This window comes from Vanacampus margaritifer, chromosome 2, assembly GCF_051991255.1.
Source record: "Vanacampus margaritifer isolate UIUO_Vmar chromosome 2, RoL_Vmar_1.0, whole genome shotgun sequence".
Classification (NCBI taxonomy): Eukaryota; Metazoa; Chordata; class Actinopteri; order Syngnathiformes; family Syngnathidae; genus Vanacampus; species Vanacampus margaritifer.
In genome coordinates this window covers 50449558-50472785 of record NC_135433.1, presented here as the reverse complement: position 1 = coordinate 50472785, position 23228 = coordinate 50449558, and the positions used below count along the sequence as shown (strand labels likewise).

Sequence of the window (23228 nt, the reverse complement as noted above, 5' to 3'; positions counted from 1 at the left end):
GTCATGTGGACGAACAGATACATTGAAACTGGCTTTCGTGTGGACGGGGCCTGAATGTCGGGCTTTGGACACTGTATGGTGTAGAGAAAGCACTATATAAGTCTTCTCCATTAAACTAGTTAGGTCAAATTTGATTTATTTTCCAGGAAATACATATTTTTCCTTGGAAATATGCCATATTAAGTAACAAATTCAACCGGAACTCATTCACCAACGTTAACACGATTAGCAAATCAGCATTTTAGGAGCAAGTCCAGACTCTACCTGGTAGAGTCTACCACCTACTTACCTACCTACCTACCTACCTACCTACCACCAGCACCTACCCACCCACATACAGTACTTGTAGTACCTTTATACCTATTTACCAACCTAGTTACATATCTATCAACAACACTACCCTACTACAGGCCTACAGTCGGTACCTACCTATGGCTACCAATATTTCTCAAAATACCAAAAGTGCATACAGTACCAACCTGCTTACTTACTGCACACTTTCTACTAGGAATAGATGCCTAATTGCTTACAGTGCTTAAGTACATTGGAATTGCAAAATCGAGTGTATATCGAGTACCGGAGGCGGTTCTTCAGCGTGTGGACCTCCCGGCTGAGACCCTCGCTGGCCTCTGTGGCGTCATCCAGCTCTCGCTGCAGCTTCCTTCGTGACGCGTTGGACCTCGTGGCCTCTTCTTCTGCCTCCTCCAGCTGACGTTTCAGCTGCTTCATACGAGAGTTGGCTTTTTCTACCTTCACACACACAAAAACAAAGACAGCAAGTTGGGTAAAAGGTAGTAGTTGTTTAGAGAAGGGCAAATTAGGTCACCCTGTAAAGGTGAGTACATTTTTGTACTATCAAGTGGTTCAAGTTCAAATTCCAGGCTACATACTTGTTCTTTGAACTGGTCCGCATGGCGGCGTTCGTCCTCCACCTGCATACAAATCTCTTTCAGCTTCTTCTCAGTCCTCCTCACTAACTTGTTAGCTGCTGCTCGCTCCCTGCCGAGAAGGTTGATGGAAGATGTAGAGTTCAGGTTTAGGGCTTTGACGCGTTCCTGTCACGGCCAATTTGTACGTCTTACTTGGCCTCCTGCTCCAGCTGTTCTTCCAGCTGTGCTATCTTGGCCTCCAGTGCCGTGATGGAGGCCTTGAAGCGGCTCTTCACAGAACCTTCCAGCTCACCCAGCTTGGCCCGTAGCTCCTTGTTTTGACGTTCCAGCTGCTGCCGGGCGTTTTCGCTCTTCTGTGACGCGCTCCGCTCCGCACTCAACTCAGTGGTCAGCGTGTCCACCTGCCGAGAGAGAATGAAGGCAATATTAATGCAATTCGCTGATTCGGAACCCTGGCAAAATTTAAGGCTCATGGCGCACCTGCATAGTGGTCTTTCTGAAGCGGTCGTTCAGCAGCTCCATGTTGCCCTGCTCTTCTTCTAGCTCTTCCTCCAGCTGAGCGATACGAGCCTCCAGCCTCCGCTTCTCATCCAACAGTGCGGTCCTTCAACAGAAGCAGAGAGAAAGAATGTGATGGCTGATTGGATTACATTTACACTTGGCTAATGCAAGGAAATGCAACAAATAGGGAACATAGAAGGGAAGGGGGTGTTGCAATATATGTAGAAAAAGCTCTAAGAAGCAGTAAAATTGAACATTTGACTACCACCATTGACAACATAATGGAATGTTTAACCATTGAAGTACATATTAAAAATGCACCAAATGTTATTATAAGTTGTATGTATAGGACACCAGGATCATGTCTTGACATATTTAATGAAAAACTAACGGACATTCTCAGATACACAAATAATCAAAAAAACAAAATTTTTTATAATAATGTGTGGTGATTTTAACATTGATTTGTTAAATCCGAACGGGCATCAGAAAACAACTGAGTTTATAAATACAATGTATAGTAATAATCTATTCACTGCTATTACGAAACCTAGCAGAATAACAATTGATACAGCTACACTAATAGATAACATATTTATAAATAAATTTGACCATAAAATAGAAAGTGGACTTCTTATTAATGATATAAGTTATCATCTTCCGTTCTTTGCAATCTTCCAAGACTATTTTGATAAAAAAATAAAACCAACAATAACTTACACATCAGAAACAAGACTAAGAACACAACGCTCCATGGCTGCCTTTAAGTTGGATTTAGAAAAACACAATTGGTCTGAGGTCTATTCAAACGATGATCCCAATATCGCATACAGTGCATTTCAGTCTACCATTTTTTCTCTAGACAATAAACATTGTCCATTAATAAAAGTCACAAGAAAATATAAATGTCTAAATAAGGCATGGATGACAAAGCTGATAGAGAATGCATGTAAAAAGAAAAACATTTTATACAAAAGATTTATTACATTGAGAACTATGGAAGCTGAAATAAAGTACAAGACCTACAAAATAAACTATTGCATATTATACGTACAACTAAGAAAGATTATTGCCATGCATTACTAGAGCAGAATAAAAGCAACACACAGGAAATATGGAAAATACTAAATCATGTAATTAAAAAAAGCTTAAAAAAATAGATTATCCAGAATATTTTATAAAAGATACAAATATTGTTATTGAAACAAATTCAGATATAGCTAATGATTTTGTTAATGTTGGCAGTAATTTGGCAAAATAAATCCCTGAGCCAAGAAACAAACATGAAATAGATAAGCACATAAAAAAAAATCCATCCACTTTGTGGCTTAATGCTGTTAATGATACAGAAGTATTAAATGTTAAAATATTTAAAAAATCAAAAGTCCACTGACAACATCAACATTGATATGACATTAGTAAAAAGTATTATAGAATATGTTATGAAACCTTTTGTAATTTGTCGTTTAAAGCCGGTATATTTCCATCAAAAATGAAAATAGCAAAAGTTATTTCTATTCATAAAAATGGAGAAAGACATATATTCACTAATTATAGACCAATATCACTACTGCTGCCACAGTTCTAAAAAATTCTAGAAAAAATATTTTCATATAGACTGGAAAACTTTATTGAAAAACATAACCTTTTAAGTGAAAATCAATATGGGTTTAGAGAAAAACGGACCACCTCAATGGCAGTCATGGAACTTGTAGACGCAATATCTACTAACATAGATAATAAAACACAATTACTGTTGGAATTTTTTATAGATTTAAAAAAAACATTTGATACTATAGATCAGACATGGGCAAACCCCGGCCCACGGGCCAAATACAGCCCGTTATGCGTTTCAATCCGGCCCGCCAAACTTATCCAATAAGGCTAGGAAAAAATTCAAAATCGTTTTTTTTTTTTTCTTCAGCTCAGTGGGCCAAGTGGTTAGAGTGTCCGCCCTGAGACTGGGAGGTCGTGGGTTCAATTCCCGGCCGGGTCATACCAAAGACTATAAAAATTTGCCAAATAGTGTGTAAATGCCGCATCTTGCATATTCATTGAGGCAAACGTACTACCTGGATTAGGGCTATTTTATAATAATCATAATAATAATAATAATATATTTCATTTAAAAACAGCACCTTTCAGAACACCCAAGGTCACTTTACAAAGCATAAAAACACAGCAAAAGTTGAGCTAAAACAATAAAAATGAAGCTATTGGAAAAGCTGTTTTAAATATGTGGATTTTGCACATTTGAAAAACGCAGTCCTAAGTGCACACTATAAGTAAATTCGGTTGTACATTTATCTGTGTGTTTTTACTGTGCTATGAGGTCCAAATACTCCTGGTCCGGCCCATCTGTCAAAATTTCAAACCCATTGTGGCCCGCAAGTCAAAAAGTTTGCCCACCCCTGCTATAGATCATAGGTTTCAAACGCCGGTCCTGCAGGTTTTGGAGGTTTCCCTCTCCCAACACAAGCTGATTCCAGTCAGCAGGATCGTTATCCAGCTTATGCAGAGCTTGCTGATGAGCTGATCATATATCAGCTGTGTTGGAGAACAGAAACATCCAAAACCTGCAGGACTGCGGCCCTCCAGGACCAGAGTTTGACACCTATGCTATAGATCATTCTATACTAATGAATAAATTAGAAAGATATGGCATAAGAGGTTTGGCATATAAATGGATGAAAAGTTATTTGGCTAATAGACATCAGTACTTACAGTTTAACAATATACAATCAAAACACTTGAAGATTACTCACGGAGTCCCCAAAGGGTCTGAGCTAGGCCCCAAATTATTTATATTGTATATAAATATAAATATATAAAAAATATTCAAAAGTGTCTTATTCGCCGATGACTCAACTCTCTACTGTTCAGGAGAGAACCAGAAGCAGCTTCTGACTACTGTGGAGAATGAATTGAACACATTAAAAAACTGGTTTGACATAAACAAATTATCATTAAACTTAAACAAAACTGAGTTTATAGTTTTTGGTACAGACAAACCACACAGGTCAAAATTATGGTTAATTCAATTGAAATAGAAAGAGTCCATGAAAATAAATTTCTTGGAGCAGTTATTGATGAAACATTATGTTGGAAGTCACACATAGATAATGTCAAAAAGAAAATGTCAACAATTACAGGGATACTCTCTAAAACTAAGGATGTCCTGAATAAAAAATCATTATACACATATATTGTTTATTTTTATTACTATATCTGACCTATTGTGTGGAAATCTGGGGAAACGCATATAAAACAAATACCGATCCTGTTTTCAAACTGCAAAAAAGAGCCATAAGAATTATAAATCGAGCCAACTCATTCTCTATTTATTAAATCAAATACAATGAAATTCTGTGACTTAGTTGAATTTAAAATAGCACAAATAATGTATAAAGTACACAACAATCTACTCTGCCACAGTACTCAGAAGCTGTTTGAAATTAGAGAGAGTCCTTATAACATAAAGGGTACAAGTGTCTACAAAAAAATGAAAAGAAGAACAAATAGGTGTGTTTCTGTAAAAGGTGTTAATTTGTGGAATGATTTTGGAACTGATCTGAAAAGATGTCAGTCACTTGCTGAATTTAAAAAATTGTTTAAAAACAAAGTTTTAAAAAAATTACTTACATAAGACATGAGCTGTTAAAATTGTATATATGCTGTAATTTCTTTGGATGTATATGTATGAGTGTAATGAAAATTGTATATGTGAGTATGAGGATATGTTTTATAAATGTATGATGGTATATGTCTATGAATTTCATGTACATATGTCGCTGGCAAATGTGCGTATGTTAAAGTGCACTTGATTGATTAGGTTTATACATTTCCTTTTGTTGAAATACATTACCTTATTATTATGAACATAAAACAAATAAATGGTAGGACTAGATAAGTTTTTAACTTCCTCCTATCCCCTTTGAATATATAAACTCTTTTCTAACTTCCTATTCTTCTTTTCTTTTTAACTTAAATTTATATTTTAGACTTGTAATGTGTTTTTTTGTGTTGATTTGTTCAATAAAGAACCAAAGGATAAAAAAAATGCATGGTGCCATATACAGTAAGCAATACAATACATTATCTTCTATTTTAACTACCTAGAAGTGGAATGGTCAATGCGTTTCGAAAACTTTTGTACACTAACACCAAATAACACACGCACAGGGTTGGGAGGGTTACTTTTAAAATGTATTCCGTTACAGTTACAAGTTACCTGCTAAAAAAAATTATTTAGTAATGTAATCCAAGTACCATATTAAAGTAATGTAGCTTGATTACTTTGGATTACTTTTGGATTACTACAATACCAAGTATACTCATGAAGACAAAATAAAAATAAATATCACCACAATATTTATTAAAATGCATGTATAGGTAGGTTGATTGATTGAAGGCCATACACTGTTTCAAACTGTCACTGAAAGCAACCACACGTCACAGATGTATAGATGTATAGATAGATAGTTAGATGGTCATCCAATGAGGTAAAGTAAAGCTTTGCTTGCTGTTGCTGCAATGTAGAGTGGGGAGAAAAGGGACATATGGTTTTGAAACCAACATTTCCCATGGTAGCTCATTTCACCCCCATGCACGCAACGCATGCACTAATAATGATACGAGGATGACGATGCGTGACATCAACTACAAAATTAACTTTTATCCCAGTCACGAGTTTAGCCATGTATATTGTGTATAGTGTTTAAATAGTGAATTGGTGGGAGGGAGATTTGTTCGGAAGGTGTAACTACAATTATGGTGTAGTGGCGGCTAGCAAGAAGCTCATCGTGGCATACGCAGGACTCTCATCTCAAACTTTTTCTTTGTTAAAAGATAAATCGGTCCTTCAGCAAGCCAAGTATGTTCGCCACTTCCTCCTCTAGTCCGTGAATCTTTTTCAATTGGCCGCGGGTGGAGGACACGACATCAACACGACACAACAACAGCGTCTCTCTCTCTCTCATCATAGAAATTGTAATCCCTCGAAATAATTCCATTTCTAATAAATGTACCTGTAACATGATTACGTTTTTTTCCCCTGTACTGTAATGGAATACAGTTAAAAAATATATTTTAATTCTCAATACATACATGTATTTCGTTACTCCCCAAGCCTGCACACGCACACACAAACCCTTTTTTTTCTTCCCTACAACCCGAATCGACTGGATGGTTTGGTACTCCTGGTGTAGAAGATGAAGTAAAAGGAAGGTCAACGTACTTTCCAGATGTGCTGTTGGAGATTTCATCTTGCAACTCATCTCTCTCTTGCTCAGCGTGGCGTCGACCTCGCTCCGATGCTGCCAGGTCCTACAGAGAAAAAAGTTGAGAAAAGGTTTTCATGCTGCCTCAGTCTTTTAAGTTTGTGATGGAAAATTCCATTCTAGCAACAGTTCTGTACCTCATGCAGCTGCACAATCTCAGCCTCCAGACTCTTCAGTTTCTTCTCATTTTCCTTGGATAATGCAAAAATATCATCTCTGGAAGCCCTGGCATCTTCCAGTTCCCTCTGGTAGTCCTTCATTTGGGCCTGGAGACAAAATGTTGATGTTTAGATGCTAGTCCGGCATGTGAATGAAGGCACAGTGATGTGATCCAAACGTGCACCTGTAACTTGCGCAGTTGTTTGATGGCTTCGTCTCGAGCCTTGCTGGCACCTTCTATCTGACCCTCCACATCCTTCAAATCCATTTCCAGTTTCTTCTTAGCGGCAACGGCTAAAGCTTTCTGCTTCCTCTCATCCTCCAATTCTGCCTCCATCTCTCTGACCTGTAAGGAGGAGCCAAGACAATACAGTTGGCCACTGTTAAATGTAAGGGCATTAATATTAAAGGTCAAAGCCAAGCTGGATGCTGCACCTGCTTTATGAGTGCTCTTTTTTTCTCATCGTTCTGGTCGTCCCGGCCCTGAAGATCCCGCTCATACTGAGCCTTCATGGCCTGCATGTTGACCTCCAGGCGCAGCTTGGCATCCTCGGTGGCCTGCAGCTCGTCCTCCAGCTCCTCAAGTTGAGTCTTCATCTCCTCCATTTGCTGCTCCAGAGTACGCTTGGATTTCTCCAGTTCGTGAACCTTCAGCCCAGAGGAGATCAACGGACTTTATGAGGATTTCTGAACGCATGATTTACTGGTCCAATAAGACTCACATTTTTGCCCACGTCGTCCTTCGAGTTCATCAGATCTTCCATTTCGGCACGGAGCTGCTTGTTAACCCTCTCCAGCTCCTCTTTGGCCTCCAGAGCTTCATCCAGCGCTCTGGTCATGGACAGAGCTTTAGTCTCCTTCTCCCTGGCCTCAGCTTCAGCCCGGTCACGCTCTTCAGCATAGCGGGCTGAAATGCTCTTCTCCTCGGCCAGCAACTACAGAGAAGAATAATCCATGGTCAAAATAGAGACAGCATATTTGTGATCTGCCTATGGACACAATAATTTGGATATTTTCACAAAATATAAACGGGCAAAATCAAGATTTGCACACCTGGTCAAATTTCTTTTGTTTCTTCTCCAGGCTGGACACACTCTGCCGCTGATGGTCCAAGTCAACCGTGAGATCATCCAGCTCCTGCTGCAGACGAGTTTTTGTCTTTTCCATCTTCTCAAAAGCGATGGTCTTCTCCTCCAGACGCTGGCCTGACATCTCCAAGTCCTTTTGAAGCTTCTTCTTTGCCTCCTCCAGACCGTCTATTGTCCCTACATCGTCCTCAAGCTTCTTCTTGCTCTCGGACAACTACAAACAGAAAAATAAAACACATCTCAAATTGTGAATGAAAGAAAAGACACCAGCAAAATCAAAGATGATCAGCCCTACCTGAGCCTGTAAGGTCAGCAACTGCTTCTCCACATTTTTGCGGGCCAGCTCATCCTCCTCTTGCTGCTCCTGGAGGGCATTCTTCTCCTCTTCCAACTGGCGCATGCGACTGCTGAGGTTCAGTTTCTGACGGGTCTCCTCTTGAAGCAGCTCCTACATGAAAATATAGTTAGTTAGTTAATATAATTAGCTGAAATACAAAAGTTCATCACATTTCATTTTTGGATAAATACTGAAAAACAATGTGGAGCACCTGTGTGTCTTGGAGCTGACTTTCCAGTCCAGCAACATCTTTTGTCATCTTGATGCCTTTTCTCTCTAGATCTTCCAGCATGGCAGATACATTGTCAAGCTCAGTCTGCATGGACAAATGAGCAGTTTGTTGGTTAGTAGCTTGGAACATAGTGTATTTATAAGAAAAATTATACAATATCAAGAAGCACTCAATTTGAGAGTTGCCCTTACTTATCTGTCTGTTGTAATAAATGCAAACTCACCTAGGCGTCATGTAGATGAAAACATTAAATTGCAAACAAAAACGGAGTTGTTCTTCAGTTTTCAAGTATTTTCAAAACCAATTGTAATATGTTTTATGTTTCATATTGAGTCATCAATCTCTATGGATAGGTTCACACTGCAGGCAAATGCGAGTCAAATTGGATTTTTTTGCCCCGCAACCTGTATCAGATTTTTTTAATGACAGTCTTGGCTCAATTCCAATTTCTTCAAATCCGTCTTTTGTCACTTTCACATGTGGTCCTAGATCGGATGCATAGGCGATTTTTTTTGCAATACGACCTCCGTTTGAATGGCCAAGTCACATGTATCTGACCTATACATCATCAAAAGCCCAAGCTGTCTTCTTGGTCAAGTTGACCTAAATCATAAGCTACAATTTCATGCACTTGAAAACATCACCATTCTGAAGTTCAAGATGCTTGCTGAGATGGCAATGAGTGTATGACAAGATGTATAGATACCACCCATTTGCCTTTGAGGGAATTGTGCCTGCAGAGAACACACTGTGCCACTGTAAATACACGTCACCTGCAGTTTGAGCGCACGTTCAGTCAGTTCGCCCTTGGCACGCTCGCCTTCAGTGTTTCTGGCAGTGACTTCCTGCAGCTGAGCCTCCAGTTTCTTCCTCTTGTGCTCGGACTCTGTCTTCGCCTGTTGAAGGCTTTTGACTTCGCAAGCCATTTCCTTGTTGGCGCTCTCCTGGCTCTGCTTGGTCTTCTCCAGATTAGCTTTGAACTAGAAATAAATTGTAGGTAACATTAAGGTTCACAATTCTTCAGTAACTTTTTTTTTTTCTTCATGTGGGATGTTATATAATCAGGGAAGGTGCCCTACTCTCTTGGCCTGTTCAAGCTGCTCGGAGAGCTCTTCCAAAGCAGTGCCATGCCTCTGTCGCATATCCTGTATCTGAGCCTCATGGTTTTTAGTCTCCTCCTCAATGGCTTTCTTCAGCTCTGCAACTTCTTGCTCTCGTTTGGTTCTAAAAATGACAGAAAAGTTGAAACCTTATTGATTTTTGAAACTTGACAGTGAGACAAATCCAGAAATTGTTACCTTAGCTCCTGCTGGGCTGCAGTAGTATCAAGGGTGTCCTCCAGTTCTGTCTTAAGGGCTTCCAGTTCTTCACCCAAATCTCTCTTAAGCTTCTCAGCTTTGTTCCTGGCCTGTTTCTCCAACTCCATGTCCTCCTGCAGTTCCGACAGCTGAGCTTGAAGCTCTCGCACTTGTTTCAGAGCGTTGTTCTTCTGGTTGACCTCATCTTCACCCCTGTGAAACATCGAGCAACAACATATCAAATGTCAAAATTCATTAGGGTCACAGGTGAGCAGACTGGGCTGTACACATTGGACTGGTCGCCAGACAAACCACATACAGTGTAGACAACCAATCATTCATACACATCAACACAATTGGACTTTTTTTTTTTAAGTCTTCAGTGAACCTGACAAGCATGCTCTTGTAATGTGGGAAGAAGCCTGCGTATCCGGAGAAAACCTGTGCAAGCACGGGGAGAACATGCAAACTTCTCCACAGACCTATCAGGCAGATAATAACAACGTGTAATTAGGATAAAACTATCTATGGTACAGTGACATTATGACTTGTTTTTGACCACTGGATGGCAGCAGAGATAAAGTTACTGTCGTACATTGGACTCATGTGCATTCTTTTATGATGAGAAGTTTGCTCCACATCTCTTCTGACTTCTGAGTAAGGATTATTGCCCAAATCATCTTTGTAGTCATTTGTGGTGAATGACTGACTCACACTGACAACTTAAAATATGCGACACTTTTGTTTGCTGTGTAACAATTTTTTTCAGCTTGGTCTTTTGTTAGAAGCTCTCTTCGACTGCTGCTTATAGTAGTTGCATACTTACATTGCTTTATTTGTGCAAGACATATAATACTGATGACAAGGCCACCAATCACACAATGACACATTCCAAAACAGTGAGAATAAATACTTTGTTGGTTCAGACCCATGTTATGAGAGTTGATTTGTATACTTGTCTGAGCGATGTCAGTCCAATAACATGCAACACATAAAAGGAGCAGGTGAGACTACATATATTGCATCAATGTTAAATGAGGTGATGACAACGTTAATGTCATTCCCATCATGCTGCAAGGTATTATATCAGCAAGTCAATATTCAAACCCATATTTAGCTCTGACTCACAGTATTTTGTTGAACTTCTCTATCGTTCTGTATGACTGATCTCCTACCTTGTCTGAAGTAACTGCTGCTCATCCTCTTTCTTGACTATTTGAGTTTTCAACTCATCTGTCAGGGCCTGGAGCTCAGTGATCTGGTCCTGATAATCAGATGTTTCCCCATCCAGCTTCCTCTTAGCCTTCTCAAGCTCCTGACGGGTCTTTTCTTCCTTCTTAAGCCTCTCTGGATTAAACATTGGTCAATGTTCAAAGTGTTAGAGATGTGGCGAAGTGATGTGTCTTCTTTCACATGACAAAAGTGCATCTCCTTTACCTTCCAAGTCAACCATCATGATCTCTTGCTTGTTCTTGACCTTTCCTAGGTTCTTAGCCTTCTCTTCCTCTTCAGCAAGGAAAATGACCATCTCATTGATACGATCCTCCAGGGACTTTTTTTCCTAAAAGGCGCATACAGTATATACAATCTTAGGTTGCATGTGTAATCTCTCAACTCATCACTTTGTTTTAGTGCTGCATAGACAAACTTTTCATAGGACCAAAAAACATTTGTCATGAAGTAAATTCGACTTTGCTGCCTCTCACCTTGACAAACTTGGTGTTTTGGTCCTCTAGCAGCAAAATATCTTCTTCATACTTCTTCATTTTGGCCTCAGCTGTCACTTTCTCAAGCTGCAGCTTCTGCCGAGCAGCCTCCTCCTCATCCAACTGTTCCTCCAGGTCCTACCAAAACACACGCACACACAAATGCACCATTTATTTCAGCAAATTACTTTTTATTTTATTTTTTACTTTAATTACTAATTAATACTTTTTATTTCAGATCGAAGAATGATAATTATTCCTACAGAAAAGGCACTTTGCATGTTCGAATTAATCTAACATAGTTAATAAAGCGTGTGCAGTATGCAAAGAAGATTTGGGCGAAATATAAAACTCAAAGAGAAAGATGAAAAGGAAAATGCGTATCGTGTCACAGACAGTACACAGATTTGTGACTTTATGAAGTCCTTTAAAATCTATAAATTCTTAAAAATAAGTTTTTAGAATTTTGAAAAATATAAAATTTCTTTTTCAACTTGAAACCTGCTTAATTTTGGTTACCGAGGAACTGTAGTTAGACAGATATTTATATTTCAAATGGTGTAAAAAAAAAAAAGTGAACACCCTGTATAGTATTAGTGTCCGTCTATTTTTTTATTTCAATATGTTCAGGGCTTACCTGGATATGGGCTTGCATCTTCTTCTTCTCATTTACGATGCCCTGGCCCCTCTCCTCTTCTTCCTCCAGTCTGGACTCAAGGTCGTGAAGGATTTCCTCCAGCTCTTGCTTCTTGGTAGACAGACGAGCTCTCATCTCCTCAGCCTCAGCAAACAGCTCTGTCTCTGCCTGAAGCTGCTCTGCTAGGATGCTTTTCTCCTCTATTAACTACACAGAAACAACACTGATTGAGCATCGCGGAAAACTGTTTCTACCATTATTTAAATCAACAGATCTGACCTGCTGGTGTTTTTGTTCCATCTCTACTAGCTGTCCCTCCACCTTTGTATGCTTCTCCTTCACTTTGACCAGCTCTTCATCTTTTGCATGCATCTCCTCCTCTTGTCTGGTCACCTGCAGCAAGGGCTTCACCTGTATTTGGAATGGAAGGGGCAGTTGTCATAATGTCAGAGAAATTTGCTCTTGAATCTCAGTGGTTTGTGTAAATCCAAGCAGTTCTGTTCTCTAGCGGTCACACCTTAGTGAAAAGTCTCCACCACTGCCAGTGACGCAGCTTCAAGTATGCAGCACAGTTTCTTTGGAGAACCTTTAGTGCACTGAGCTGTTGCTGCTTCTTGGCAAAGGCTCTGAAGAGAGAACATGAAGCGTAGAGGGCATGCGGGTATAGATTAATCATGCAGAAAGAGGAAGAGATGCAACCCTTACTTGCGTGCAAGATATCCGCGACAAGCAGCCTGGAAGTAAATAATGATGTCAGTGATCTTCAGGTCCCTCTCTTCCTCCAAGTGGGCCAGCACTCCCGCTCTGAAGAAGATTTTACTCTGGCCAATGCGAAACAGGTTGTTGTCAAGCTCCAGGGATTTGATCTAGCAAAGAGGGAAATATTTGAAACAATGATGAGATCGTGATAAATAGCTAACAACAACTTTGTAATTGTTTGCTGACCATTCTCTCGCAGGCCTGTTTGCCGTCCATAAAGCCTTTCGGGATGGCGTTTGGAGTGAGAATCTCATACCTGGACACAGAGGTGTGAATAGAGGGCATGATTGGTAAAAATTGTTTATGAGCAATCAGAATTTATCTAACGTATTCAAAGTGATTTTTTAGTAAATTAGCAACGCTATCTACATAGGCATGAAACTGAAAGTAGAGTACCTCTGTCTGAACTCTTGGAAGACAATACGGTTGGGGAAGCCTTGTCTGCAGATACGGATCCCTTCCAGAACACCATTACATCTTAGCTGATCCAGAACCAGGTGAGGATCGAGTTTACCAGCCTGGAGGAGCCAGACAAACCACAATCAGCAAAAAAAATGAAATGCACCTAGTCAACATGACCTGATGAAGACTGTAACTTTGGTTAGAGTTACATAACACACCTGAGCCATATATATGCTATGGACAGCATTAGCCAGATTAGAGTTACATAATCGATTGAAGACCATTATAATAGCTCTAAAAATCTACAAAGTACAATCGCACTACATATTTTGTTAATACCTATCTGACGGCGGCAGTCGAAACTGCATTACTATTTTTGAATATGATTTTTTAAAATATGGTTAAATAGCTCATACTAGATGCATGTTTATCTACTTTATTTGTCTGTAGTATGTAAATAGAGCCATTTCAAAGGGTGACCAGGGACCGTGACCAGCTTGTGACTCACTCTTTTCTCATGGTTGGGGATGATGCAGCGGACAAAATTAGGGTTAGTGTTTCTCAATGTGGCCATCAGCTTCGACAGCTGCTCCTTGTACAGCTGACCCACTGTGCGGAACATGCCCTTCTTCGTTTTGTATGACGCACCGAATGCTGTCTCGTTCATGCCAGCAACTTGGTCCAGGCCAACGATTCGATCCACTGGTGATGACAAATGTGACATTGTTAGCAATACATGGTGAAAATTGGGTAGGGAAGCTAATTTAGCACATTAAGTGGCAAAATTATAAATGCAGGATATTGTATAGTGAAGATGAAATGAAGTATTCATGTGTGCAAATCTTTTCCCGTGTTGCAGTAGTGGTGAAAATCACCAACTGAGACCCATGACCCGGTTTGACCTCAGAACTGGCATAATATCAGCTAACTGTGAAAACACATATATCTACTTTTTTTCTCCCTTGGAAACATGCTGATTTTTTAAAAACGACTATTCACTGTTTTACTATAGTCAGAGCCGAACTAAATCTACTGGTACATCCATCCATCAATTTATCCATTTTCTTAACCGCTTGTCCTCACAAGGGTCGCGGGGGGCGCTGGAGCCTATCCCAGCTGGCTTTGGGCAGTAGGCGGGGTACACCCTGAACTGGTTGCCAGCCAATCGCAGGGCACACAGAGACAAACAACTATCTACATTCACAATCACACCTATGGACAATTTGGAGTGTTCAATTAACCTGCCATGCATGTCTTTGGAATGTGGGAGGAAACTGGAGTACCCAGAGAAAACCCACACAAGCACAGGGAGAACATGCAAACTCCACCCAGGAAGGCCCGAAGCCCGGACTCGATCACACGTCCTCTGCACTGGGAGGTGGACATGATAAATCTACTGGTACATGACCTGAAAATTGGTAATATAACATTTTCAAAATTTATTTTTTATTTGAAGAAATGCTATTGTCTCTTTATGTTTTGCAATATATGTTTTGGGAGGCTTACAAAAGGAAATTGAATACTTGAAATAATCATCAAGGAAGTCCCCAATCATGATGGAAGAATTACAAAATAACACCCTGTGTTATAAAAATGAGAATAGGCCATGCGATGCGAAACAGCATTTAAAGTGGGCATACAGCAGCCATTGACCAAATGTGGAATCAGTGATCCAATATGGAGGATGGGCAATCGCGAGGAGTACATATCATCATTCACCTTGAGCCTCATGGAGCACAGACACATTGTCATAGAAAGAGGCTCTCTGAAACGTCTGAATGTCTACAACAACACGTGCGTAAACCCACGCACCCACACATACACACACAAAGACACACTCACAGAGACACACAAAGACGCACACACACACACACACACACACACACACACGCACGCGCACGCACACGCACACACACACACACACACACACACACACACGCACACACACACACACACACACACACACACGCACGCACGCACACACACACACACACACAAGGCAGTGGAGTGAGTTAAAAGAAAGAGCTACAACCACCTCTTGCCATCTCCATGTGCACTAATGTGAGTTCTGTGTTTAAAGTCAAATTAGTCACAATAATCAGCATCAATAATGAAATTACACACTACTTTTAAAATAATAATTAAAACATATTATACACCATTGAGGATTAGTCCAGAAGGCAATATAAAGATGTAGTCTGTCATATTAACCATGTTCTTCATAGTGTAGGCATGCTTAGCTCATTAGCAAATACCACAAGTATGCAGTTGACAATGTTTTCTTTCTTCCACGTTCTATGTTTCTCTCACACCATCATCACCTTGTTTTACTCAATACATTGCATCCTCCTTCCTCTCTTTCTTCCTTAATACTCATTTTCTCTTTTAGTCATCTTTCCCAATCAACTTTATTTTTAATCCTTTGTTGTGTTTTATGTGTTCTTTCTTCATTATTATTTCATCTCCAAAATGAGGCAAAATAGGTCATGTGGAAACATCTCACCATCTTTCCAGAGTTCAGCAACAAACTTGTCAGTGGACTGATGCAGCAGTGTGGCCACGTTGTCATTCAGGGGATCCATGTTCTTCATGAGCCATTCATCAGCTTTATAGTCCACCTGAGGAAATAGCATTCCTATGTCATTTGGACTACGATTGGGAACCTCTTCCACTTGTGGCACTACAGCAGTATGTGTTGTACTAAAGATTGCAACTGCGCTTGTACTTAAATGACACACAGCATCAACGTGCAGAACCAAATTTGTTCCTGTCCATTCTTTTCATTTGACTGACAGGTCACTGTGTTCATCAGGGACCATGTCGGCTCATGTTTGGTCGTGCTATGTTAATTGGATTAGCCTGTAACACCATGATGCCCGACACACTAAAACGAGTGCTGGATCACAGCACGACATAGCAAGTAATTGACACGGTGAGGAACCTGAGATGAGGAATGTCAGTTCCCCATCTGGGATTCATCAGAATCCCGGAAAAGCAAACTCACACTGCGCATATTTTCTCTTCAGTACTACTCTGTCTCAGAGGATTTATTTGAACAAGTTGAAATGAAATGCTGCCTCCCGGACCGAATACTGGATGGAGTCTCTTCTCTGTTTGGCATGGCAAGCTTCACTTGCAGGACTGATACTCATCACTGTGTTCAAGAATTCAAGAAGGCAGAACAAGGCATTTAAGTCCAATTGAGACTCTACAGGCTCTAAAATCAACAGCCATGACTTACAAGCATCCGCATGGGAATGTCATACTGTAAGATTTCACTTTACAAACGCCACACAAAGGTGAAAACGGCAAACCTCTGTTATATAACTATCGCTGAACGAAGCCGTCAGTCTCACATCAATGTGAACCAGATGTGAGAATCCTCCAGCAGCAGCAGCAGAGGCGGCAGTACAACAACTGGGCTATTGTATGGAGGCCAATTGCAACCCATCAAAGTCCGTGCCTTAAAACATTAGCCAGACATAAGGGCATGCATAAATGTGACATCTATTCTTAAGTAGTAGTCATGCGATACGTTTTTCCTTCTTTTATATAGTAGAATAACATTCCATGTGTCTAAGTTTCACTAAGCCGTGCTCTATTTAGACAGAATGACATACCCTCCCTGCATAGTGGATGATGCAGAAGTCAGCTTTGTCCTTGAGCTGACGTGGTTTTTGGAACTTAGTGTGGGTGCCTTGCTCCTGGAGCACTTTATCCACAAAGGTCTTGTCTGTGGCTTTGGGAAACCAGCACTCTTCATCCAGCAGAGCCAGAATACCGGGAGGGTTATTCTGAAGGGACAGAGCTGGTTTAAAACAAATAAACACGACCAAGCCTGAACATTGCATGCATAGAAACAAGGAGCACCAACCGGCTTCTCAATGAGTTCGATACAGGGCTGAAGGTCAAGGCCGAAGTCGATGAAGCTCCACTCAATGCCCTCCCTCTGGTACTCTTCCTGCTCCAGGATGAACATGGTGTGGTTGAACAGCTGCTGCAGCTTCTCGTTGGTGTAGTTGATGCACAACTGCTCAAATGAGTTCAGCTTAAAATGAGACGTGAGGCAGAAGTCAAGTTAGTTAAGATGTCAAAAGTGCAAGATTGCCGTGCGCAAATTAGATTAATTTCCACCTCAAAAATTTCAAAGCCAGCGATATCCAGAATGCCGATGAAAGATGCACCCTGACGTTTAGTCCTGTCAAGGGCCTTGTTGATGCGATGGACCAGCCAGCGAAACAGTCGCTCATATGTAGCTTTGGCCAGAGCTTCTACAGCAAAGTCAGCCTGTGCAATGAGAGAAAACCAGTTAAAGTGACAAATTCAACCATGATAATTTCCTTTTTCCATAAATGATTACATTTTAGGGTGTAACTATTATAATTATTGTCATTTATTCTTGTGAGTTAAATAGCAACATGCCTGTTCCTTGGTCTGTGCTTTCTGTACATAGTCTCGTCCTACTTTTATCCTCGGAGTGAGGATAGCTCTTGTAAACTCCATAACGTTCATTCCAAGCAGATGGCAAAGTTTCTGTGCAGCTGAGAGACCAAGAAAAACAAAAAAACACCAAAACAAAACAGGAAGCTTTAACATATTGTACAATGTAATTGCACATTTCCCAATTGTATACCTATAAATTTATCAATTTGATGACAATATTTCAAGGATTAAGAACAAAAAAAACATAATTATATGGTGAAAATGTGGAATGGCTCGAATTATTCTCTGTCAGTCTATTCACTGACTATTATGTGGCTGATGTCTGCAGGGATATTGGATCACGCTGACACTCAACAATGTGGCCTGTCGACACTTGAAGGATTGATCAGAACATCGCAAAATCAAATACCAAGAAGACAACCTAACTTCTTGTTTGAGTGCACATTTTATAGATATGAGCAAGATGGTTTCTACCACCTGTTGTGGTGAAAGCTGAGGGTACACTGTAATCTCATTTTTAAGACTGGCCAATCATTAAATTCATGAGTGTTGAATTGATGTACGTGACAGTGTGTGTTTTGTGTGCATGTGTTTATTGAAAGCTCACCGGTGTTCTCAGGCATGGAGGCCTGATCTGTATTCCTCTCTTTCTTAAAGACAATGTTGCCAAATTGCAGCACCGCTGAGACGACCTTCAACATGCCTGATGAGAATTTAAAAAAAAACAACAAAACATCTTCGAGTGACGGAACATAAGATAAATAGTTGTCATCAATGTTGAGAGAAGCTGAGTGGAGTACTGTATATCAATATCTACAACTAAAACTTACAGACAATCTCATCATGGGAGAAGCTCATGATGTGCATGGCCTCCAGAGTCTCCTGGAAATTATCTTTGTCTTGCTGGCCAGGGATGGGAATGTTACCATTAGACAGGAATCGGTAGTTGTTAAAGCCTTCGAGAAGAAGGTCCGCTGTAATGGGAGAGAGAAATTGATATAGTTTTTTTTACTTTTGGGATAAAATAACAAAACAAACATCTTTCAAACATTTGCATTAAGGTCCATTTTGAAGGACTTGGTGTATAAATGGGTGAACTTGATACATCTCAATTACAACAGATTTTTGGTAAACAAATTAACAAACAAACAAGACTACACAACACACAATAACAAATTTGTTAACAATCTGGATATTAACAAATGATCTATTTTGTGTAGTTTTCTTAGCGCCCGTGATATGCTCCACTCTCACTATAGGAACTCAAAATGTATCCATTTTGTTGTTGCTCAATGCAATGCTTCCCCTGAAGGCACAACTCACTCTTTAAAAACTGCTCCTATAAATAAAAAAGGACAGTACTACATTCCTTGTTTCTAAAGCATATTAGGACAGACATTTCTTTAGATATAATAAGCAAAATATCAACATGCTATCAAAATAGTACACATAAATGTTACCGGTAATTGAAACCAGCTTTCTGAAGTCTCTTCATCTTGATGGAAGAAAACACATTGTTACGACTGTGATGCTGGCTACAGAATATACTCACTTTTGAGATGCTCTCCGGCTCCTGCCAGCAAGCGGTAGAAAATATGGAAAGTTCTTTCATCTTTAGCCTGTCTGATTGCCCGTGACTTCTCCAGAAGGTCTGACAGCAAATGTTAAGAACTGATAGCTGACAGTGGAATTAGAACAGGAATCAAGCTATTCACTTTTGCCAGTGCTGTAGCAACTATTACTATTAAAAGACATTACACAGAATATGGCCTGCAACTGAAGAATGGGATTTCTTTATAAACTTTCACAAAAACCTTGCAGCCAATCATATTGTTATATAACCCTGCAACCAGACACTTTCAGCCCAGGCTACATTGATTATTGTCAGGCAAAAACAAGCAGTATTTCAACCAGTTTCCATCTTTAATCTTTCTTTCAGTAATAAGGATACAGGTTTCAATATTGGCCCCAACAATGTAGCCCGCAACATCAAAATTGATTCGGATGAACTTGCCCTGCAGGAAAGAAAGATCAATATTCATGCTAAAATCCCAGTTGAATTGAAAAGTCTTCAATATGTGCTGCATCTGCATCTGAGCACCACGGTGGTTGCACTTGGCCACATTTTTCAATACTGTCTGACTAATAGTTGTGGTCATTCCTGTGAGTATCTTTACATAATATATTTTGATATAACCTTGATACATTAGTGAATCATTTGATCTTACTTTGAAACAAATATCCTCACAAGTGTGTACATATTAGTGACAATGGCATTTTTTAAAATAATTAATTTTGAGTTTACATTTAAGTGCTAATTTATACTTGTTCAAATATCACAACACTATAGTTGTAAAGTAGTCACACTTGCTCACAATGCAAATATGTCCTTGGAAAACTGGAGATAAAAATATGTCAAATCCATAATATGATGTTGTACATTCCATGGTAAACTGTTTGAGGAAATGTAAACTACACTGATGGATATTGTTAAGTTGACATAAATCTTTTCATTGAGTTGTAAACATACGTGCACTCAAAATAAAGATGGTCAGGGCATAAGGAAAAACTCACAAAGCGAGATGAGTTGTCATTTTTCACTGTCTTGGCATTACCAAACGATTCCAGTATAGGGTTAGCCTGAAGGAGCTGTCGTTCCAACTCGCCCTGCGGAGAGAGAAAACAAAGTCAGAGGACATCGACCTTGCCCACAACTGCAATGCCTTCACCAAATAATAAAAAATAACTCTCAAGTGCCGTTAAAATCACAAGTTAAAACAATTAAATGGAGTATTGCACTTGTAAACGTCAAGGTATGAGTATCAGGTCAAAAAATCATAGAGGGTTAAAATGTGTGTATTTACAGCAAACTCATGCAACATAAAAAATACTAATATGTTAAGGTAACTCTCAATTGTGCCTAAAATCTATTCAAGTCAATGTAATGGACAATGCAAGTAAACCAGACATTCTTAAAAGATCCTCCGATACATCTGCATGAGATTCAAGACCTCCTTGAGGTTCTTATGTGGTTGGGAGGTCAACAAGGATACAAATAGTGATGACAGAAAAAGTTCACAGATGACCCCAGAGCATTTTGGGAGCAAACGCAAGGACTCTACAACAACAAACACTACTAAGTGTAATTTGCTGATGCAGTATTGCAAAATGTGTTGATTGTAACTGAGCAGTTTCTGGCTCTACTTTCTTTCCTTAGAAGTGGACATGTGATGTGGAGCATAATTCAGCACAAATATTAATCATTCATGCTGCTACAATTCAGTGTCTTTTGAAGCTGACAATTACAAATAATAACTCAGAAATCAGCACATGTACAACTTCAGAATAGACAGACATTCCCAAGTGATTTGGTGTGTTTCTCCACTACCTCATATTTTCTCCCCCGACCATGCTCTCTCTCTCTCTCTCTCTCAATCGCTGTGTCCACATTCCTCTGGCTTTTGGTCAGAGGCAGCCATAATGTGAGGCAGAAGGAGAGCAGTCTGATGGAGGTCAGACTGATGGCAGGGGGAGTACTGAGGCCCAAGGTTTACAGTTACTTGCTCACAGCCACTGACTGAATCACAACATATATTAAACCATCATTTTCTCTGTTTGTAGGACCTTAAAGTAGCAGGTCGGGGACACTAATACAGTTTTTTTTTTTTAATTTGCAGCAGACTATTTATTTAATATTTAGTGTTGCTTTTCAATTAGCTGCAAATTAGCCAATTAAGGATTAGCCACATTAAGTGCAGTATGGCATGCAGGGAAATCTTTCTTTTTTTTTGCCCATGCAGCAGCAATAACATGACTATAATAAACCCAGAAATAAATGTTAAAAGTTTGTTATGCTATGCTAATGACACGCATCTAAACTACATGACTAATACTTAGTCAAGATATGTGCATCCCCCCTTCCATCTCACCCTGTTTGGTACCATAAGGTTCCCTCATAAAAATGGAAGCTTGACCTTGAGAATAATCAACCATATTTGTGTAAACTAAATACTGGTGTCACCAACATTGTACCCGCGGACTCCAGGTATCCCCCAATAACCACTTCTGTAGCTATGGACCTGTTCTAGAAAAAGAAAAAAGTATTGAATTTTGCTATTTATTTCAAAGGTCAATTCATTCATTATATATAATTAAAGGTCATTTGAGCAAAAAAATTCAGAAGTGTGTATGAAACTGGTAGCCCTTCACATTACCGCTCAGTTTCAAAAAGGTTGGTGACCCGTTTTATAAACCGTCCATAAAAGAAAGAAAAAAATCTCCTGTTTATAATTACTGCTCAGGTATCAGATTACAGGACATTGCAGCAATTGCTGCAATGTGACACTATAGTCACTATGATCATTGTGTGCAGTAGCTTCAAATGATATGGTCATCAAATACACATAAACGACAAAGTACTCAACGCAAAGGGACACGTCAGATTTTTTAAGCACATTTGACATGTGTTTCTACTAAAACTCCATTTTGGCCTTTAATTTCATGCGCCCTCCGATTTTATGGCAGATTTAGTGGGCTTCAAATAATCCCGTGAGGAAGCCGAGCGAACACAAATACCTCATAAAGAAAGAAGCTTCGATTAATCATGCAAAGTCATTATGGAAGTGGTGGATATTTCAAGATAAGGGCATGCAAACACACAGGCACAAATGATAATATATTGTATTGAGATAGTGGGAGATGCACTTGCCTGAAGCTTGAATGCTTTGGGAGATTCTGGCTGTTTGTTATGGATAAAAAAATGCAAGTGTTATGTCAGACACAAGCCGAGCCCCCATGAAAACAGCCATTGTATGGTGTGAAGCAGGAACAAGCTAGGCACAAGTCTATGAAGTTTGCTGTTGATTAGCGTCGGCAAAATATGCAAACTAGGTTATCCACTTCACTTTTCACGACAGTGTAATAATACAGTCAACATGACTATTCAATTTTGAGGTTAAAGAGCGAGGATGGATGAAAGCTTGGCTAAAACCAAAGTTAGAGTGGGGCTCTTACTGGAATGTTGTGGTCTTTGCGTCCTTTGTGTGAGGAGGCAACGTGGGCCAGGTACTGGATCACTTTCTTTGTGTTCTCTGTCTTCCCAGCGCCTGATTCACCTCTGAAAGCAAAGGGGTTGATACAAGTCAGATTGGCAAAGGTACAGACGTATACCTAAAAAACATCAAAGAAAGGCGAAGAAACAAAAGGGACAGAGGGTGAACATCGTCAGGCATGTGTTGTTGTTTTCTATATAATCACCCATCTGCCCAAATGCTCTATTGGCCCACCATGTGATTTTGTGGGCTTGTCTCCAAAGTTTCCAGGCTCTGCTTTCAGGCGGTTTCTAATGATAGCTGTGTTGAGAGAGGAGCATCCACACTTCCCACAACCAGGTCCCAGAGCCTGGAAAACCATGGCCAAGACAGAAGGCAGTCCAGGAGTTCGACATGCGGCAACATACCAGTGGCTTTAGTCAAGCTGGTTATTAGCTTCTCTGCAC

At 39.9% G+C, this 23228-nt stretch overlaps 1 protein-coding gene across 2 annotated transcripts in view; it reads right to left on the bottom strand.

Moving 5' to 3' along the window:
* Positions 1 to 23228, bottom strand: part of LOC144043236 (myosin-10-like) — a 60530-nt gene that overhangs the window by 5485 nt on the left and 31817 nt on the right. The window contains exons 5-41 of one of the 2 annotated variants that reach the window (XM_077556603.1): positions 22745 to 22847; positions 22440 to 22469; positions 20306 to 20398; positions 19683 to 19746; positions 19284 to 19382; positions 18562 to 18705; positions 18339 to 18434; positions 17711 to 17829; positions 17423 to 17575; positions 17163 to 17336; positions 16909 to 17082; positions 15792 to 15906; positions 13797 to 13990; positions 13283 to 13404; positions 13073 to 13142; positions 12833 to 12993; positions 12645 to 12753; positions 12407 to 12538; positions 12128 to 12334; positions 11491 to 11628; positions 11222 to 11345; positions 10960 to 11131; positions 9785 to 9997; positions 9566 to 9710; positions 9260 to 9466; positions 8466 to 8570; positions 8213 to 8365; positions 7883 to 8131; positions 7552 to 7764; positions 7265 to 7477; positions 7014 to 7175; positions 6808 to 6936; positions 6628 to 6716; positions 1371 to 1494; positions 1083 to 1291; positions 891 to 999; positions 578 to 750 (exon numbers count right to left, since the gene is read on the bottom strand). In XM_077556603.1, the coding sequence (XP_077412729.1) occupies positions 578 to 750; positions 891 to 999; positions 1083 to 1291; positions 1371 to 1494; positions 6628 to 6716; positions 6808 to 6936; positions 7014 to 7175; positions 7265 to 7477; positions 7552 to 7764; positions 7883 to 8131; positions 8213 to 8365; positions 8466 to 8570; positions 9260 to 9466; positions 9566 to 9710; positions 9785 to 9997; positions 10960 to 11131; positions 11222 to 11345; positions 11491 to 11628; positions 12128 to 12334; positions 12407 to 12538; positions 12645 to 12753; positions 12833 to 12993; positions 13073 to 13142; positions 13283 to 13404; positions 13797 to 13990; positions 15792 to 15906; positions 16909 to 17082; positions 17163 to 17336; positions 17423 to 17575; positions 17711 to 17829; positions 18339 to 18434; positions 18562 to 18705; positions 19284 to 19382; positions 19683 to 19746; positions 20306 to 20398; positions 22440 to 22469; positions 22745 to 22847 (5286 nt within the window). The remainder of the gene's footprint in view (positions 1 to 577; positions 751 to 890; positions 1000 to 1082; positions 1292 to 1370; positions 1495 to 6627; positions 6717 to 6807; positions 6937 to 7013; positions 7176 to 7264; positions 7478 to 7551; positions 7765 to 7882; positions 8132 to 8212; positions 8366 to 8465; positions 8571 to 9259; positions 9467 to 9565; positions 9711 to 9784; positions 9998 to 10959; positions 11132 to 11221; positions 11346 to 11490; positions 11629 to 12127; positions 12335 to 12406; positions 12539 to 12644; positions 12754 to 12832; positions 12994 to 13072; positions 13143 to 13282; positions 13405 to 13796; positions 13991 to 15791; positions 15907 to 16908; positions 17083 to 17162; positions 17337 to 17422; positions 17576 to 17710; positions 17830 to 18338; positions 18435 to 18561; positions 18706 to 19283; positions 19383 to 19682; positions 19747 to 20305; positions 20399 to 22439; positions 22470 to 22744; positions 22848 to 23228) is intronic. The other variant, XM_077556604.1, reaches the window with a different exon arrangement.